Raw genomic sequence first — 21,031 nt, forward strand, 5'->3', positions numbered from 1 at the left:
AGTGCGGCAGACGTAATGATAATGTCCCGAGTGAGACAATAGGCCTGATTAACCCCCGGTAGGTACCGCTGCCAGCTTTGTGATAGCGCTATTGTACCCGGCCTGAATTACGATTGCGACTGATAAATATAGGCGTTTGTTACTGTAGTCTTGTGAGCGTCATGACCGGATTCGATTTTAGAATATTGCAAACTAAATGCTACGTAGCGCTGCGTGCACTTTTCCATTCCCGCTTTTCTTTGCGCTTTTTAGATTATCGTATGACGATCATCATCGTTTAACCATTACCAGTCCGTTACTCCTCTCAAAATGAGAATAAGGCTATATAGACAGAATATATTTTTTTTAAATCTCATATCAATGTCCGAAATGTATATAACGATATATAGCATTTTATTTGGAATTCAAGTCTTCAATACGCCTCGCAGACAGACAATAATATTGACAATATAAAAATTCTTTTCAATAATATTAGCGTATGTGTCGGCTGCCTACGGCTATACCACCTTTTTACGCCTTAAAAAGCACTAAGTGCGACTTTTTCAATGGAATATACTATAACATATAGCTTATAACAATCATGCCATATTCCATAATTAATCAACATCAACCTTTTGATATAACATACGAGTGTAGTTTGTAACGATATGACTGTGCAGGAACCAATAATCACTCGTAATTATATTAACGTCTATTTATTGGCGGTCGTATTTCGCATAATTGCTATTTGATATACACTCGCTTAATATACGGTGGGGGCTAATTATACCTAGTGTGTAATGGCTTTACCAACTTACGGTGTGCACATCGCCCTTTAATTTGGAGATCTTGGTTTCTATCCCTTAGATTTAACTTGGCGAACGTAGTTATCACCATAATCTCACAATTATGAAAATAATTTATGAACGCTTCATAAGAGCCAAATTCAATAATTCTTTATTACATGAATAAAGAATTTGAATTCAAACTCGGTTCAGCTTATTGAATACCAGCAGTTGCCAGAGTTCTTCGTTCTCTTTTTTTTTTGGTTTTTCACAAATCCAGTGGAGAACGCTTGCTTGCATGGGATAAAAATGGCTGACATTTGAGGACATGCTTTAATGGTATTAAATCGAGTTATAACTTTAGGACCACATTGTATTTGAAATTCATTGCGTTGTCATTACATCGTAATATTGTAATTATTATTAGTTTTTAGATAATGTTAATAATTTTTGCACGCCAATCTAGTTTTTGTTTAAGCAAAAAAATGAAATAAATAAATAAATATATATGTAAAAAAAAAAAAAAAGTAGCCTTTGTTACTCTGCGTCCTTTCAATTGACTCCATGCCAAAAATCAAGCCGATTGCTAGTTTAGTTAGGGCGTAAAGTAAGGACAAAACAGCAAATACACTTTCGCATTAGTAATATTAGATTCTACGAACAATTTCTATATATATATATTAGGTTTTTAATACTAGTAGAGCTTTATACAACGTGTAACGGAATTATGAAATACTGTTGAAGGGTGCATAAGTATATTTCATAAGGAATCACCCTGTAAAATATTAAATCAAAAGAAGCATATTTATTTTTCCATACAAACGAATTCAAAACATTATAAGTGTTTACTTATGACAACCCTATTGAAGATAGAAGACCGACACGTGCATAGTACCTACGGTACGCAACGCGTACTTTATTAAGTGACAAGAGTCACTTGATTTTGAATGTGATGTTAGGGCTGTACCTGGTTTCTTTCAGTAAAAACTACGGCAATGATTTACGCAAAAACTATTAGTGTTTCGGTTTCACAGATAAGTCTCAAAGACTGTAAATAGTGTACCTCTAAAGCCTCTGGAGTATTTTATTAATCAAAAGAAGCATATTTATTTTTCCATACAAACGAATTCAAAATATTATAAGTGTTTACTTATGACAACCCTATTGAAGATAGAAGACCGACACGTGCATAGTACCTAGGAGTAAACCAAGTGACAGCAGTCACTTGATTTTGAATGTGATGTTAGGGCTGTACCTGGTTTCTTTCAGTAAAAACTACGGCAATGATTTACTCAAAAACTATTAGTGTTTCGGTTTCACAGATAATTCTCAGAGACTGTAAATAGTTTACCTCTAAAGCCTCCGAAGTATTTTATCGGTTTTCATTTACACGTTGTATAACAAAGCTTGCCCGGGACAGTGCTACCGCTACCTTATTCCTAAAGTCAAGCAGCATTACTGTTTTCTAGTCTGAAGCGTGTAGTTCCCTTAACACCTATACCCGAGTTGACAGACCACTCGGGTATAGGACCCGAGTTACAGGACGTGCTAATTGCGTGCCCTGTTAAGTGTTGCTCTGTATATAGGCGATGGTATTCCACTTACCAACAGGTGGCTTGTCTGCTTGGTCCACCAACCAAAACTATTAAAAATGCCTGTTATTACACCAGCAACCACGCCCATTAGACCGGAGCACAGCATTGCGACATTACTGTTTGGTAACAGTTATAAGCATGGCGGTACTTCCCCGGACGAGCTCTGTCACAAGAAGCTCTAGGTACTACTAACGGCGACGGCCGACTGGCGCAGTGGGCAGCGACCCTGCTTTCTGAGTCCAAGGCCGTGGGTTCGATTCCCACAGCTGGAAAAAGTTTGTGCGATGGGCATAGGTGTTTTTCAGTGTCTGGGTGTTTATCTGTCCATTATAAGTATTTATGTATAATGTATATTATGCATAAAAATATTCATCTGTCATCTTAGTACCCATAACACAAGCTACGCTTACTTTGGGGCTAGATGGCGATGTGTGTGTTCTCGTAGTATATTTATTTATTCATTTATTTAATTTAAAAAAAAATAGGGAGTTAGGCGAGTATATTGCAGGTGGAAACGCGGGATCGTATGTCATCTCTAAAATCACCTTTGGTTTAAGTAAATGAACAAACGAGGCTATGGAATGATGACCTGTGTGTGGAAACGCGCAAAATATGCTAAGGTACTCATTCTGCAAATAAACGCTTGTTTTATTCAAAACTACTATTCAGTAGTTTTTCCAATAGTATAACAATAATCACATAAAATCGGTCTAGTAGTTTTCCTAAGCATAGTAAAAATTTAACATAATAACAAATTAGCGCTATTTTACAGTCCGTAGTATTTAATAGCCTTAGTAATTATGAAAAATATAGGTCTAGAATACGTTGTTTCGCCGTTCATAATTTTCAAGCTTAATTTGGCAAATTTATGAAACGGTGCCAAAAACAATGTTGACCAAAAATTAGCGAGTCATCCGCGTAAACAAAATTTAAGAGATCGTTGGCGAAAACGACGCAACTCGGCTCTTGCCCTAAAGGGGGAGACGGCATATGCAACGATTCTATCTTTCAAAGTATAGGACCACTAGGTCAAGAAAATATGAACAGGTTTTTACGAAAAACTAGAATTCACTTCAATGCCACCTGACATGCCAGCAGTTTTATGTAGTTCAGCTTATGACCTACTTGTAGAATTAACATTGTGACAACTAGAATAAGGCAATAATTTGTATTATTTACTAGTATACTTCGTTTGCCGGTATTAAATGAAACCTGCATGGTTAATTGAGTACGTAAGCTAACTCTATTCGAAATTTCTGCAAAATCAGCAAACTATATTTTATTATAGCTTGCCCATAAAACTTAAGTCATTTTTGTGTTAATCCTATTAAGCATTACTATAACTTGTCCTCTGTATACTGTAACTTATTCTCTGCTAGATTGCCTGATAGAGACCGCTTTTTAGCGATAAGATCACCGACAGGGTGAAAACGGTTTCATTTATTTATCGTATGGAAAAGTGACGTTTGACAGCAGTGATTGCAAGATTTACGCCTGTCGCAAGCCTGTCGCGAGATACGTAATCACCGTGCGGTTGTACTTGTCGCTTATATTTTTTATTTAGTTCCTATTTAATCAATTTGTTAAGTTTTTGGTGTACTTCACTTTCCATGAATTCCATTATGATTATAACTTCACTTTATCTCCGTGAAAATAAAGTTCAGGTTGTTTAAACGTTTTTTTTCTTTGAGCATATGTCTCCTCCTTAGTGAGTTGTTTTAAGAGGTTGTCGGCAAAAAAAAACGATTTACGACAAGCAACTTAATTAGCGCACTCACGGCTAAAGCGGAGCGTCAGCACATAAATATACATATAAACGGAATTTACTGCGCGATCTGAACTCCGAGGCGCTATAAAACGGGTTAGGTTAGTACCTGGTACGTATAAATAATATTTAACAGCCCCCGAGTGGTAGGGTTATGTTTTAGGGTTCCGTCTTCTCAGTCGGTTCGCTCTTGTCAGAGCGGTCGTGGTCGTCATTTAAGGGTTGTGGCACGCTTAACTATTCGTCGCCACTCCTCTCTGGCAGCTGCCTTTCTTGCACACTCATGTAAGGGGACAGCCACTGCAGCCTTTATTTGGTCAGCCCATCTCATTGGCGATCTTCCGCGTGATCTGGTGCCCTCGATTCTTCCTTGGACAACCAGACGTTCAATGGAGTCGTTGTCTCTTCTGGATACGTGACCAAAGAACGTGAGAATACGAGCCTGTACTATGGAGGATAGACGTTGCGTGATGCCGAGTTCTTCAAGAATGGCCTTATTGGTCCGGAATGCATTCCAAGGTATTCTTAACATTCTTCTCCAGCACCACATCTCAAGAACGTCTATCTTCTTTTTCTCACTCTCCCGCAGGGTCCACGTCTCCGAAGCATAGAGGAATATGGGGAACACAGGGTTCCGTACTAAAATTAAAATAAATAACCAGTTTGGTTGTCACCACTTAATATTTCGGTGTCTATAATAAAAACTATCTAACTATCACCGTTCATGAGCCATACCATACCCTGGTGACAGACGTATAGACAGACAGAAGGATTCTTAGATAAAAGGTCCCGTGTACTCTTTGCGTACGGAACCCGATAAGGAATTTGCATATTCGACCTAACAGTTCCAGAGCTATGTAGAATAATATGTAAATTAGTAAATATTACGTAACGTAAAATGCTTATCTATTACGATGCTAAATCGGAATATATAGTCATCATTACCAACCCACACTATAGGGCACGAGGCTTCTTTGAGAATAAGGGGGGTCTAGGCCGTAGTCCACCACGCTGAGGTTCAGATTGGTCGACTGCACACGCCTCAGAGAACGTTATGGAGAGATAACTCGTAGAAATGCAGGCTTCCTCACAATGTTTTCAAGCAAGTGATATTTTAATTGCTTATATTTAAAACACACATAACTCCAAAAAGTAAGTAAATCTATCACTAAGCTATCACGGTTTAATACACCAAATATCTAGTGCGTCTACGTTATTATATTTTATATAAAGTCACATGATATTATGACCGTAATATAAGCTAGTAGGTAACGTATGGTATGACTATTTAATAAGCCCCAATATTGAATTTGTATGAAGCACATTTCTCATATTATTGGAAATAGTAATTAATTAGCGGGAGTTTAATTATACGGAAGGCCGCAATTTGCGAGAGAGGGGCTGAATTAAATTAGACATATTAATTTAGATTTCAATTAATGTCAATTTCTGTTATACGCAATTCGTTATTGGAGCGTGTTGACGTTTATTGCTATCAACATCTTGCTCGTGTCACGTCGATGCATAGCTGTAATAAATGCCATATACCTATCCGTCATAAAGCGAATTTTGGTATTGAAAACCTATGATTTCGCGTCACCGATGACCTCGACATGCTCGTGATTTATTGCACAAGACGTAGTGTAGATGTTTACGCAAATATTAACTAAAATATTGAGTATGATATTATGCATGTTTGACTTTTCGGATGTGTAAAATCTTTTACACATCCAAAATTACACATCCGATTTTGCTTCGAGCAGAAATGTTGTCATTGGTCGCACGCAGGGCGCAAATTTTAACGCCGCTAAAGCCTCGGACAAAATTCACCGGTGTGCCTCTCGCTTAAGTTTGACATTTCCCCGATGTCGACGACCCTAGGGCACATCCTCTGACGTATCTTCGCGCTCTTCCCACCCCCCCGATGACGTTGTTGAAACTCATACGTTACTTCGTCAGTTACACACAATTCGAAACAACGCTACGCTTTAACTTTTGCTACGCCGTAACGATGCTACGCTAAAACGACGCTACGCTGTACGTCGTTACGCTATCAGTACCTATTCCTTAATACATTCAGTGCATGTAGACGAAAAAATAGCTTTGCTGTGCCCATAAGGATAAAGAAGACCCGGTTAGAATCCCGGATCTAACAAATATTTTTAGGTAAGGTTAGGTACTTCTCAATACTAGTAGGTACACAGTTAGGAACGTCATACAGAGGTCCGACAAAGCCGTCTAGACAGGGTAATCATACTGTAAGTGCAGGGTGTATAGAGAGCCCTTAAATGGCCTCAGAAATAAGACCTCACTTCTGAGGCCAGTTAAGGGCACTTTTCCTTCAACGCACTTACATACCGATTGCACTGTTAAGACGGCTTTGTCGGACCTCTGTTTAACTATCCTATATAATGTCGCAACGCCGTATTGATGAGTAGGCATTTACCGGAGGATCGAAAGCACCAAACTTCTGTATATCTTCTGTATACTGTGGCCCACAATACGTAATTGATAATGTATAATTACGCGCCCTTTGAGCACGTTGTCATAATTTCAAACCATCAACCTGCGTTAAGGCAGCGTGGTAGGTTCATGCTCTTAAATTGTTTATTTTCTTAAGGAAAGGTTTTTGCCAAACGCCAGGTCATCAATAGGATAAAGATTAACGCCTTAAAAATGGTGAGTAACTGTACGCATTACTGAACGTTTTTAATCTTTACGAAAAAAAAGTATGACTGACCGATAAATCGCCGCCGTAGAAGGGGTGAATAACGAAGGTCTCGTTGCCGATGTGGATGACACCCGACACACCGTTGCAAGTGTGAAAGGCGGCTGACGCGCCAGGGTAGTCTTTTACGGTGCCGTGGTAGTAACAGTGCTCGATTTCCTGGAAAAGAAATTAATTTATTTAGGAAACTAATAAAAAAAGTCACAAAACTCTCCAAAAATCGAGCGATAAATAAAGATTGTACTGAGGTAACAAACTGAAAAAGAATAGGCACCTCCCCCTTCTTTTGAAGTCAGTTAAAATAAAGTGGAAGTGAAAAAGTCCACAGAATGGTACCGTGGCATTCTAGATCACGTTTTAGTTTGCAAAGTTCTAAAATAATCATAGTAAGTTTCTTAAAAAATGGACTAGGTATATACGTAGTGCTTTTATTTCTGTATCTCTGTCCACTCTTTATATTCAAAGGTACGGAAATTACAAGCATTGTTATTCATTTAAAAGAGCCGACAAGGAAAATTAATATTGAAATTAATTCTAAGCCAAAAAGTACCCTTCAAAGATATTGTAATTTTGATATTCTTCAATATTAAAAAACCATCACAGAACATTTTATCCTCAACAAGTAAGTAGGCAACGAGGCAAAAACGACAAAAATCTAATTCATTTTCAAAGGAGTTAATTTAACAATACATTTGATAAAATAGCGCACACTTTTTTGCTTACATATAAAAAGGTAATTAAATGCCACCCTCTCAAATTGCTAGCGAAGTAATGCCCTGTTTACATTGTGCCAGTGGTTAAAAACGGGTAAGTTTCCTTGGCATTTGAGCACTGGACTGGTTTGAATGGCGGTGGCTAAATTATTCATCTTTCAAGTTGGCATGCTTCCATCTTAAACAATATCGACACTGACCATATGTTATTAAATAATATTTTGAGGTTTCATTGGTCACCAAGCAGGAGAGAAACTTTTTACACATTGTGCATCGAATAAGCGTTGACCGTTGCCCATAAAAACTATGATCATGAGCATAAATGTAGAGTAAGGCTTAGATACTGTGCTATGGAAGTACTTCGGGAGAACGTCGGTTGCATATGTATCACATAACCTAGGAATTTGCATGAGTAAATATAAGGTGCAAGTTATTTACATGGTATATAGAACCCACGGAAGTTTCATAGCACGCTGCTCGTTAGCTAGCTTGTTTTACTTTTCTTGAGTCAATGTTTTGTCCCAAGTATCTGTTAGGATATTTTGTATAAAAAAACCTGTTAACAATTGCGTAACGTTATGTTAGATAACAGATAGCTGAACAAGAATAGTACTGGTTTAATGTAATCCGGCATCAATTTAATAAATTCAAAGTCTTTAGGCGGCACTAAATCAATGAGCCGAAAATTGTTGCTGATTATTAATTAGGTCTAAGTTATCATCGGAAATTTGGAATTGGATTTATGGAAGTGCTATTTATTATACTTTTTATTTCACTACTAGCCTTTGACTAATATGTCACCTGGTGGTAAGCGATGATGCAGTCTTATGGCAGCGAGCTAGCCTGTAAGAGGTGTGACAGTTGTATTAAACCCATACTCATAATACGTTTGTACCCGGCAAAAAAACCAGAACGCTAAATCCCATGGGGGCACTTTCTTGTCGATAGGATGGTTATTAGTTACGACCAAAGCTTCCGAGATCAAATTAAGCAGAGTTGTCAACTGAAATTAAATCAAAACTCATCATGACGAAAGACTTATCAAAAATGACTAGTATAACAATAATATTTTGTTCCATCTATTGGCATACAAAAATATACGAACAGAAAGACAGACGGACAAAGAGTAGCGAAGACAGAATAGCAAGGGGAGATATAAAGGGTTTGCGAAACAAATCCCATCGAAATCGTAATATCCCACGTTCGAAGAACCGCTAATATTAGTCGCAGCATTAATAGCAATGCTGGTATAAAGAATTTCGAGCAAGCAATTTTTTGCTCTAAAATATCTTTCTAATTTTCCATTCAAAAGTATCATCCTTATAAAAGACATTTCTAGCCTTGGAGCTACGAATTTAGCGATTTAAACCACTTTGAGTATCACAAATTCTCGTATCTTAACAAATCCACGTGTGTATTGTCGTAGTATATTTATTATTATTATTTTATATACCACGGCCTTGACTCAGAAAGCAGGGTCGCTGCCCAATGCGCCAATCAGCCGTCCTATATATCCGTCATATAAAAGTACGTCCTTAAAAAGCTTGAGCTACTTGTTAAATAATGGTTATTAACAAGCACTTCAAAGAAAGATCTGTTAAATTTAAATTTTATTACTCTTTAAAACTATGTTATGGTTGTAAAAAACGCTAACGCTATGGCCCAATAAGTTAGGACTCGTTCAGAATTGGACGGTGGTTTTCTTACGTTGAATGAAAGAATGGCTACTGAGCCAGATTGCTTCCAAGGCATCCGAAGGTTTTATTCCCTGTCTCTGAGTATTAAAAAGAATATATTTTTCATTTATCGTTAAATTTAAAAAATGGTTGTTTCATTTAATACACCTTATTGTTATATAAAATTTATAGCTTTTTAACATAGCGTCGTGTGTACTTGTAGGTTTGCGTATGTTATACGGACAACCACAAAATCTTCAGGGTTTTGAAATTACATGTTGCACTCCAAAAGGTCCCTTTAAAGCTTTTCACCATTTAAGTTAATACATTTTTAACCCCGACAAAAAACTATGGGATTATATGTTTGACGTGTCTGTGTATACGTGTGCGTGTGTGTGTATGTTTGTGTTTGCCTGTGGCATCATAACACCCGAACTGAAGAACCGATTTTGATTTAGTTTTTTTTTGTTTTAAAGGTTTGGATTAGTCGGCGGTTTTCTTAGCTATCTTTATTGAAATTTGATCCAAGTTGATTACGATTGTTTCACAACTCCCTCACAATAGGTATCAAATAAAAGGGTCAGTAGAATAATGTAATTAATTTAGCGCCATGGTCTTATAAGGGAGATCTTTGGGTTCGATTTCCGCCCGGGGAAATTCGAGAATCTATACGTTCTGAATTTTCTTCGTGCTTTGACCGTAGCTAGTTACCACCCTACCGGTAAAGAGGAGACGATTAGTGATTTTACATTTCGGTACGATATCGCTTATACACCGATTAGGAGGGTTCAATATAACCGCCATACTCTCCAACAGGTAAGCCCGCTAACATTTTCGTATTAATTTTGGCTCATGCAATATTCAGATATTAAATTATTTTCAAATAGCTATATGACTAAACCCATTCAAAGAAGTACACAAGTAAAAAAGACGGGTTGGACTCCGGGAGTGCCGGCAGAAGTGAAAACTTGATTATTAATTAACGTTGAGCATGTTTGATATTTTGGAATGGTTAGGGAATAATTTTGCACCAATCGCTTTATCAGTATAAAAGTACTATCATTTATGTGGTAGAATACAATATTCATTTATTGCGCTATCGTACACAAACATGACAATTAATATTACATTAAAAATTTAACACTTTAAAACTATTAGAATTATTTTACATTAAAAAGTTTATCTCTCCGAAAAATCAACTTTCATCCATAATTTCAACGACGTTTTCACCATCATCATTACCAGAACTATCATCGCCAATCTCTAAAACTGATACGATAGGTTTATGGTAGCTGAAGTAAGAAACGAACAGTTCGAATCAATCGAACCTATTTAAATGTCTAATAAAGACCGCATCAATAGTAGTTTTGACAAATCCGTCTTACGCTTTTTCGATCAGGTCACGTGTCCTGACGCGAGTTTAAGATTTTATACCCATTACAGAAAAAGTGCTCAACGCCGCTAAAGAAGTTTTCACTTCAAAAATCTTTTCTACTCACTTTACATGTGCGAGAGGACATGGTAGTCGTGTTTTAATTTAACTTTATGTTATCTTCAACACCGTGAAAGCTCGTGCTATTGAGTACACTTGCACTCATTAATTCCATTAATTCGATACGGACGGCTGATTGGAAACAAACAAGATGCTAATGAAAAACGTGACGCCTTCCGTACGATACTCTGTGTATCCGATGAAAGACAAATTGATCTGCTTTTATTTGATCTCCACTATTGTCTGTACCCTAAGTAAAAAGTTGGGCAGCTCCTAATAGTTGAGAAACATTCGATTATCAAAATTATTTATATAAAAATTGACCTTGTGCTGTTCTTTTCTTGTAACAGTCCTAATTATTATTATAAACGGAGAGTTGTTTGTTTGCTTGCTTGTTCATCCTAAGTTCCATTAATTAAGCAAGCAAATCAACTAAATTCTAAGCATAGAGTTATCTCTCGATAGAAGGGAAAGCGACATATACAATTTTTGGTCCTGGAAACACATCAAATTCCCATGGGTGGTTTACGAGAATATTTGTTTGTTAACACCAAATATAGTCTTTCCTTCCACGTCGCGGTGAATCGCGATATTCGGTATTGCGCATTATAACAATATAAAAAACTATAAACCAACGTAGTGTCCTAGAGGCACAAAGCAAAATTGTAAAGATATTTTTACATGGCATATTTTTTTCAAAAACGGAATAATATTATTGCCACAGACAAGGATAAATCCCGCTCTATAAAATGGAGCTGAGGGTTTGACGAGGCCTTTTCTCCGCTTCAATGTTTTTGTGATCATTCACCCGATGTTTTTGTCTTAAAGAAATTAATTTGAGGTTACGCAAACTCAGCGGGAATAAATATGAAAACGCTCTTAATGAAAATCCCTTTGGGAGCATTCACACTAGCGGTTTCACCGAACGGTTTGGTGTACATAATTTTGCATGTACTTGTATGATTTTATTCGAACATTATTATGACTATCCAAATATAGTTTGGTAGGAGAATAATGTATTTTCATATTTTTAGATTTCCGCGTATGCGTCCGATATCGATCTGAATATGTAGTCCGACTTAATCAGTGCGGTACTCGGCATCTACTATGATAACTTTATTAACATCAGACTATTAACGTCTTACTGTTTGCCACAAGAGTCCTTACAAAGAGGAGAAAAATTTTATTCTTATTCAACGCTGTTCCAAAGCAGGTGGATCAGTAAAGGGATAAACTTTGAAGGATAAGGATTGAAAACATAATGTATGCCTAAGCGTTAACCGCGCGACTGAATACAATCAATGTGAAAGCACCTCAATGCATTAACTCTTGGATTAAAAGTCTATTATTCGCTGACAAGGAATTTTTTATGATTAATTATTTGTAGACGATCTTAATGCTGTATTTGGATTGCGTAATTAATTTTTGTAAAGGGCTTTGTTTTGAGGAAATTAGATTTTAACAATGTAATAAGTAGGTATTATACCGCTAGGCAAACGCCGATATAGCATTGTTTCCTAAACTTATCGAAATGTTTTATATTTGTAATCTGGGTTTTAACAGATTTCTTACTATAACATAATTTCAAAACCAGATTACACACAAAACAATACTGAGAAGTTCGTTTGAGAGTTCGTTCAAAACTCATTACACACCAGAGAAGTCGGAGCGATTACTAGTGTCATAACAAAATGAAATATAACATAACAAAAATGAAAAGAAATAAGTTGAAACGGCGTGTTCTGTAAAGAGCTGTCGCGTCTCGCTAGAACAATTTAGAACTCCATTATTTTTGCGGCGCTTATGATGTGAGAACATTTTTCGGTTGCTTTCCGTTTTTCTATAATAATTATTTAATTAATACCAGCCTATGGGGATGTTATATGTAATATATTTATATAGATATTTATGTTATATATTTTATTTGTATTTATATGTAATATATTTATATATATATATATATATATATTATTTATATTAATATATTTGTATAATTTTTAAATCTTATTTATTGCACCACCTACCTCTTTTCTATGTTTTTTCCTTTTACGCCATTCCGTTGCCTGGAAGAAATCGCTATGTAGCGATAGGCCACCAAATTGTACTCTCTTGATTTGTATTTATATCTTTGTAAGTACTTTTTGTTTCTTTGGTGTACAATAAAAGTGTATTCATTCATTCATTCACCAGCCTAGTCTATTAGGCAAGGTTTCTGCTTACCTTTAGTGGGGTCGAAGTTTCTTCCCGGCACGCTCCTCTAGCTTATGGGAGTTATGTGCGTTTTTACATTTACAAATTAAAATATCACAAGTTTTAATGTGAAGGAAAATATCGTGAGGAAACCTGCATGCCTCAGAGTACTCCATAATGTTCTCAAGGGCGCGTAAAGTCTTCCAATTCGCACTAAGCCAGCGTGGTGAAACTACGGCCTATAACATACTCATTATGAGACGAGACCCGTACCCAGTATTTTATTTTTATTTCACTACAGGTTAGCCCTTGTTCGCAGTCTTTGCTGCACGGCTAGCATGGGTAGGAGTCAATTTTAGTCCCAGGGGAAAGGACAAAAAATAATCTATTCCCACAGCTTTATCAACTCTCAGAGCATTGGCGCACAAGTGAAATAATATCAAAATAATATATGTGTAATAATAAACGGGGGTAAACTTCTTGACACGTTAATCCCCTGTCAGGGGATAATATCGGGGGATATAATTATTGTCTCCTGCTTGTGCTCCTGATGATGTAAGAAGGTCGTGAGGTAACGTGTAATGTGTATGTCAGTTGTATTTAACCAATATCCCACTAATCGATTTCTACGCGGAATCTTACCGTAATGGTCAATCGATTGGCGGTACATTTTTATTGATTGGTGGATAACTAGCCACAGCCGAAACCTTCCACCACACCATACTAGAAAAAATGTTTGCATTCCAACACGTATTACGTTGCTAGTAACTCCCTTCCGACAAAGACGTGCTGCTACGTGATTTCTTTAACTAACTTAACTTCACTCTAACTTTCACTTTGACTTTAATATTGGAGGTTAACGAAACAACGTCATGTATATGGGAAAACGTTACAGAAATCCGGAAAAACAGGCACCGAACACTATCAAGCCACTGAGCCCAATTTCCGTATGAATTTTCCGACAAGAGATTAACAGCAGAGGTGTGAGTCGGTGAGAAATCTATGAAATACTGAAAATATGCAAACTTACGCGTTAAAATACATTCCTACGTATTTTCACTGCGCCCGTTGTAAAAATACGTATATTTTATATACTTTCTCGTGTCTCTGTAGAGTTTAAGGTCTGTTATGGCCTTAAGTTTGCTAGAATAAAGAATATATTTAAGGGAATTCCCTAGCTCAGTGGGGACAACATTATGGAAGCTTATGATTTTGGAATTTTCTCAATCGTGGCCAGATACCACCATACCGACAAAGACATGCTAAGCGATTAAGCGTTCCGGTACGATGCTGTGTAGAAACTAGATGTAACTCTTATACCTCTAACAGGTTAGCCCGCTAGTATCTTAGACGACATCATCGGCTGACTTGTAAGGGAATTAAAAAAAAACGATGGGCTTTATGGATTGGCTAGATATTTTAAGGGAAGAGCAAGAAAAAGGGTTGATCATAGGCATGAAGCTGTAAACCTATACCTAAATAATTACATTCCGAAATATCTGACAATATTAAATAAAATATAATATTTATATCCTTTTTGTTGTTAATAAATTAACAACAGTCAGTTTTTTCAACAACAAACAATTTAAAAGAGGCATTATTCAAAAACACATACAAAGTAATGCGTAAAGGTTATGAATAAGGGAAAACGTTACGAAAATCCCTTACGTTAACGCAAAAAACAAGCACCGAACACTATCCAGCGAGTATGAAAATTTCCGTATGAATTTCCCGACAAGGGATTAACAGCCAAGGCCGGGCGAGACACGGTGAGGAATGAACGAAACTCTAAAGCTATGCAAACGTACACGATAACTTAGCAGGGATGTCGACGCGTCGTAAAGATACGAAGAATCTAACGCTTACTGGCTCTCTACGTTCTCATATCTCTGTGGAATTCAGGGTACGTTGTAACTTTTCGGGCCGGCTTTTCGATGGATTTTAACTTAGAGAATTACAACCATAGTTTTCTCATTGGGAGAGAAAATTTAAATGAATGCGCCATACGCTGTTTTCGTATCATCAAATCGACTACGACACTGGTTTTAAGTGGGATTTATGTGGTTTCATCCCTGACACAATCAATATGGAATTTTTTTTATTGGAATTTTCTCTAGTGAGGCTTCGGCCGTGGCTAGTTACCATCCTCCCAACGTTAGCGGATATTTTAATATAACGTCACGGTCACGGTTCCGGCGGGGGCAGTTTGGAAACTCATTATTTCGGAATTTTCTCTGGTCTGATCTGGTGGGAGGCGTGGACTGTGGCAAAATACCACCATACCGATAAAGATATGCCAAGCGCGATTTAGCGTTCTGGAACGATGCTGAAACCAAAGGTAAATGTAACTCTGATATCCTAACAGATTAGCCCGTTATAATCTTAGACTACATCGTCAGTTATCAACAGATTTATTTTATTTATTTATTAACTCATTACACATAATATACATCACAGGTCTTAATTTAAAGGTGTAAGCATAAACTCAAAATAATTTTTCCGTACACCCAGCCGTTTTTGCTTTGTTAGTCTAATTGATTAATATATTAACATTCACAATTAATGCTACAAAATCGTTACTTATTCACATTACCATTTAGAATGCGGGTAGGTCGACAATGATAAATGTAAAAACCTTTTGTTTACGTTCCATAATTTATAGAACTCAGTATAGGTAGAACGAAGTGCGTTCATATTCCTTCACTATACATGTACAGGATGTTACTATACATGTACATTGCAGTCTAGGGTTAACTTGTAGTGGAGTTAAAACGTACAGGACGATAGTTTAGGTGTTGTTTACGAGTACCTGCGATATCTGTTAGTTGTGAGAAATGTACAGAAATCCTTTGTGGGGATAGGTATATGCTTGTATAACATGATACCGAAGGTAATATTAGATCTACCTTTACCTAAGTTTAAACAATATATTAAAATACATTTAACAAATCGTGGTTACTACACGATTGACGAATTCCTTAACGGCAAGGCTGCTTGGAAGCAGGCCACTCCGCTCTCATCTCTCACAAAACAGAAAAAATCTAAAGATTGTTAAAAAAACTTAAACTATATAATTATATTGGAAAAGAGCAATCTGCTGAGTTTCTTGCCGGCTCTTCTCAGAGGAATCTGCCTTTCGAACCGGTGGTAGAGTCACTACAAACAGACTGACTTGACGTTTCAAAAGTGCTTATAAATTAGGCCTACTTGAAATAAATGAATTTTAAATTTTGTCAAATATACACCTAAAAATAATTGTAGATGATCAATCCTGTCTAGAATGTGGTGGGGTGGAAACCAGCTTTCACTTCATAGCTGAGTGCATCATGTACGTGTTGGTAAGATGGGAACTACAAGGTAAGGATAGAATAACTGAAGAAGGCCTAAAAACCTCTATATACAAGATACCCTTAGGTTTACAAAAGTGACTCGTAGATTTCAGGGGGGATGCTGCTGGGACACCAGTAAAACCTGTGTCTCAAACATGGGATAGATCACTTGTCTGGCAATGGCAGGCGTCCCCTCAATAAATACAATGTGTGCCTATGCCATTCGGGGCCTGCGCTGCATGCTTTCATTTAGTCAACGCAGTTTAAGGTAAGGAACTACAAATAAATGGGTAATTACTTCATTTCCAAAGCATGTTCAACAAGTTTACACTTTGAAATTTCAAACTATTTCTTACGTCTCGAGTATGTTTAGATTTCTCACCGTACGTGCAATCTAAAGCTGAGTGTGTTAAGAATTTCAATTCCTTTAAAATCGAGATGCGATTCAAAAACACGTATACACGACATTTAGTCCAAAATAAGTTAGTTTTATAAAACTCTAAACATCTTTTCAGTGACGTATAGAAGACGAGATCGAAATAAATTGCTTCGATGCTCCTCCTACGGATAAAGGGGGGGATTTGGGTTGGGAGGGGTGATTCAAATTGGATTGAAGGAAGTTTAGATTGGATTGAATTTTCTTGCCACCTTGTTTAATTTAGTAAGGGTGAGGATCATGTATGAACGAAAAATCGAAAATTGCATTGCATCGATCAGGCTTTTTTTCGTGGATAGGCTCTCTAATAGTTCACCATGTAAAATAATTGGAAATTGACGTTATGGCTGTTATAGTGGTTTTATTATTTCGCGTCTTTTAAATGTCTGTTAGATCTGGAAGACTGCTTGATAAATTCATCTTCAGGAATAGTTATTCAAAACAAAAATATTACGTGCCTTAAATAATTTATCTATCTGTGTTTTAGTGACGTTTAAAACATTTATCAGTCTATCATTAAAAAAAGCTTTATCTAGACGGACTGGCAGACTAAAAGTTCAAGTATTGAAATAGAGAAATTTAAAATCTCTTGAGAATATAATGTAAACCCTCTAAAGGTGTGATGAGAAGGTATTTTTCAAATGGTAGATAAAAAAGGGTAAGAAGAGTTTGCATGTCTGTCATTTTTCAATTTATATCCATGATAAGGGCCTTCGTTTAAATAATAAAAAAAAAATAATAGCTGTTATAAATAATACCTCAGAAGGGTGAAATAGAGAGTGAGAGTTTTTATGAATAGAGAGTGAGAGTTTTTATGAAAGTCCTTAATTTAAGTCTTAAAATGAATATTAGCTTGCGATTAAAAATAAAGATGTTCGTTGCACACATTTTTTAATATGTCAGCCTGGACAAAATTGAGGATAAAACTTTGTCGAAAAGTATTCAACTGTTTAAATTATACCATTCATCGTTTCGTATTTCTTTTTAAGCTTTGCCTGTTGTTTGCTTTCTGGCGAAGGACCTTAGATCTCACACGATACAGGATATCAGAAATTCTACGCAGACATAGTTACTGGCATCCGCTATATATTCTAGCAACCCAAAATTCTAGAATATTCGGGCTATTATTACTGAAATTGGATTGAAGCTGGGAAATTATCCTTCCATTGCTCCGGTCATTTTGCCTCTCCGAGTGAAATCAAATAGAGTGCTTTTAAGTAAGAACGTACTTTGATATAAATATAAAACAGTAAACTCGTAATTATTCTCTCCAGTATTTATTGTTAAATTATAGTTTTAATTAAAGTATTATGAATTTTTTATAATATGTAAAGGCTTACTGTCATCGCTTAAAACAGTGTTATTGAAGTAATATTGCTGACGTTTTTGTTTCAGAATAACAATTCATACTTTAGGGATGTTATGGTATGTCATATAAAACTATGACAAACCATCATCATATCAACCTATTACCTGTCTACTACATGGGCACGGGTCTCTTCTCAGAACATAAAGGGTTTAGACCGTAGTCTACCACGCTGGCCAAGTAAAGCTGGACTTGAGAACCTTATAGAGAATCCTCAAGCATGCAAGTTTCCTCAAGATGTTTCTTTCATCGCAAGTGATATTTTAATAAAGTGGTTGATGAATGTTTAATATCCGAAGTCTAACATAGATCAACGGGGCTATTTTTGAATTGAGAACACGTGCAATATTATATTCGTGTCAATCAAACATGACCTTTATTACAAAGTGTATCAATATTTCCGCTCACGGAAGCCCGTAAATTCAACAAATAGCTCGCATCGATGCAGCTTTGACTCCGCCCGAGTTTAATTAAAGCCGGGCACAAAGTCGTCGCTCCCGAGTAATTACATACATCATGGCTGCTCTCGGTTCATTTGTCAAAATAAAATGCTGCCGAGCCTCTCAAAGTGCTCACTGGCGTGACGACTTTTTTTTTGCTTTACTACTTCCGTTTGCAATGTTGCCGTACTGGCTATATTCACAAAGAGTCGCGATTAAATCCATAATTTGATATCGATAGTTAAAATCTTAAGGTGGAGTGCATTTTTACACAATATGTAACATAATTTAACGGCCGATTGGCACAGTGGGCAGCGCCTCTTCTGTCTGACTCCAAGGCTGTGTGTTCGATTCCCACAACTGGAAAATGTTTATGTGATAAACATTAATGTTCTTAAGTGTCTGAGTTTTTATCGGTATATTATAAGTATTTATGAATTATATTAATAAAAATATTCATCAGCCATCTTAGTATCCAGAACACAAACTACGTTTACTTTATGGCTAGACGGCGCTGTGTGTATTGTCGTACTATATATATTTGTTTAAAATTGTCAAAAACAAATGTAGAAACTTGAACAGGGTTTAATTGTGACGTGGTGGGTCTATGCTCTAAATCCCTTTCTCCTATAACCGAAACCAGAAGTGCACTCTGCAACCACTGGCAGTCTATCAAGCTTATACTATAGTATACCTACATGTCTACTTCTCCTTAAAATCTGGTAAAATAGCTCACTTTATTAAACCTCCCCTTAGCATCCCCAACTTCCCTTTAGTCTCGCTTTATTCATTCTCTCTTTATTTGATATTACAGAGAGGAAGCCTGTGCCCAGCAGTGGGCATTTATCGACTAAGACTAAAAGAGGGTAACTTGTTTGACCAAGTTAAATTTCAATCCAAATATCCGGATGCTAAATAACTTGACGAAAGTTTCTTCACAACAACAACAAAGGTTTTTAAGCAAGCCAACAAATAAAGTAACTTCCAGAAGTTTTCTCGGTAACTGACAGGTAAGATAGGCCAAGAGTCGGCTACCATCTGTGTGATGTTGAAGTTTTAATAGACCAATACCAATTCGAGGCTTTGAAAATTTAATCGACTCTTGGATTAAGTTTCTTAAATTTTAAATTCAAAGAGTCTCGAGAGTTTGGATAGCGTTCTTCGTGAAAATGATTAATCATTTAATTTCCCTGTCTTTCAAATCGGTTGAAAGGGAATGGAATGGTTATTGATTACATTGAGTAAATAGACCATAATAAGTTAACTAATATTATTTACTGAACACATTCTTTATTTCAGACAATTACGTAGATAATAGGAAACGGTGATAAACCAGTGGGTAGGACTTCGGCTTCACTTTCCGAGGGCCGGGTTCGTTTCGCAGTCCTCTACCTCCTCCTCAACCTCTAACTTTTCTAAGCTATGTGCGTTTTTTAGCAATTAAAATATCACTTGCTTCAACAGTGAAGGAATACATAGTGAGGAAACCTGCTTGCCGGAGAGTTCTCCAAAAAGTTTTCAAAGGTGTGTGAAGTCTACCAATCTAAGACCTGAGAGTACAGTGGTTAATGGGTTGATATGATGATGATGATGACCTAGATAAAACCCCTCAAACCCAAGTGTTTCTGGTGGAAATCACGATTCCGTATGACGAAAACCTTGTGAGAGCTGACACCGAGAAAAAACGTAATTATCTTAATCTAGCTCATGAGGTTATCGCCATGTGGCAGGTGGAGTCCACTGAAACCGTCCCTATAGAAACATCTGCGAGTTGTTTAATTCCAGTAAACCTAGCACACCATCTAAGGCGACTGGGGTTCCGTGCATTGGCGTGCACAGAGGGTATGCACAGGGTATACAGATGATATAAAATAAATAAATTAATAAATAAATAATAAATAAATATACTACGACAATACACACATAGCCACCTAGCCCCAAAGTAAGCGTAGCTTGTGTTATGGGTACTAAGATGACTGATGAATATTTTTATGAATTATATATACATAAATACTTAGAAAATACATATAAACACCCAGACACTGAAAAACACTTATTGCTCATCACACAAACATTTTCTAGTTGTGGGAATCGAACCCACAGCCTTGGACTCAGAAAGCAGGGTCGCTGCACACTGCGCCAGTCGGCCGTCTGGCGCAGTGAAAATGAAGCAAATCTCCGATAGGCATTGTAAGAATTAAGCCTACCCACACCCTCTATGTACGTCACTGGTTCCGTGGCAACTCACTGGCAGCCAAGATGCAAAAAGTGGTCTCGCTGTACTCGGCTAGGATAGTCCGCCGATTTCTTAGCCTGTCGCCCTGACCTTGGCCGTCAGGTCTCCCCTGCCGGGGTGTTATCCTCCGCCCGGTGCAAATATGTATTTATGTAATGTATATTTAAGTGTATTAATCTCTGTGTATCTACTTAGACAACATTGATATACTTACTTCAGTACATTAATGTTGTTTTGGCTCACTATATATATTTATTTTGTACACGGTCGTGAGAGTAAATCTCGATATTATTCTTTATGT

General features: G+C 36.8%; 1 protein-coding gene across 3 annotated transcripts in view; it reads right to left on the reverse strand.

Moving 5' to 3' along the window:
• The window catches only part of LOC120624561 (disintegrin and metalloproteinase domain-containing protein 11), a 305,939-nt gene that overhangs the window by 125,741 nt on the left and 159,167 nt on the right, over positions 1 to 21,031 (reverse strand). For all 3 annotated transcript variants that reach the window (XM_039891194.1, XM_039891193.1, XM_039891195.1), the window contains exon 7: positions 6,865 to 7,011. In XM_039891194.1, the coding sequence (XP_039747128.1) occupies positions 6,865 to 7,011 (147 nt within the window). The remainder of the gene's footprint in view (positions 1 to 6,864; positions 7,012 to 21,031) is intronic.

This window comes from Pararge aegeria, chromosome 6, assembly GCF_905163445.1.
Source record: "Pararge aegeria chromosome 6, ilParAegt1.1, whole genome shotgun sequence".
In the NCBI taxonomy this organism is placed as follows: Eukaryota; Metazoa; Arthropoda; class Insecta; order Lepidoptera; family Nymphalidae; genus Pararge; species Pararge aegeria.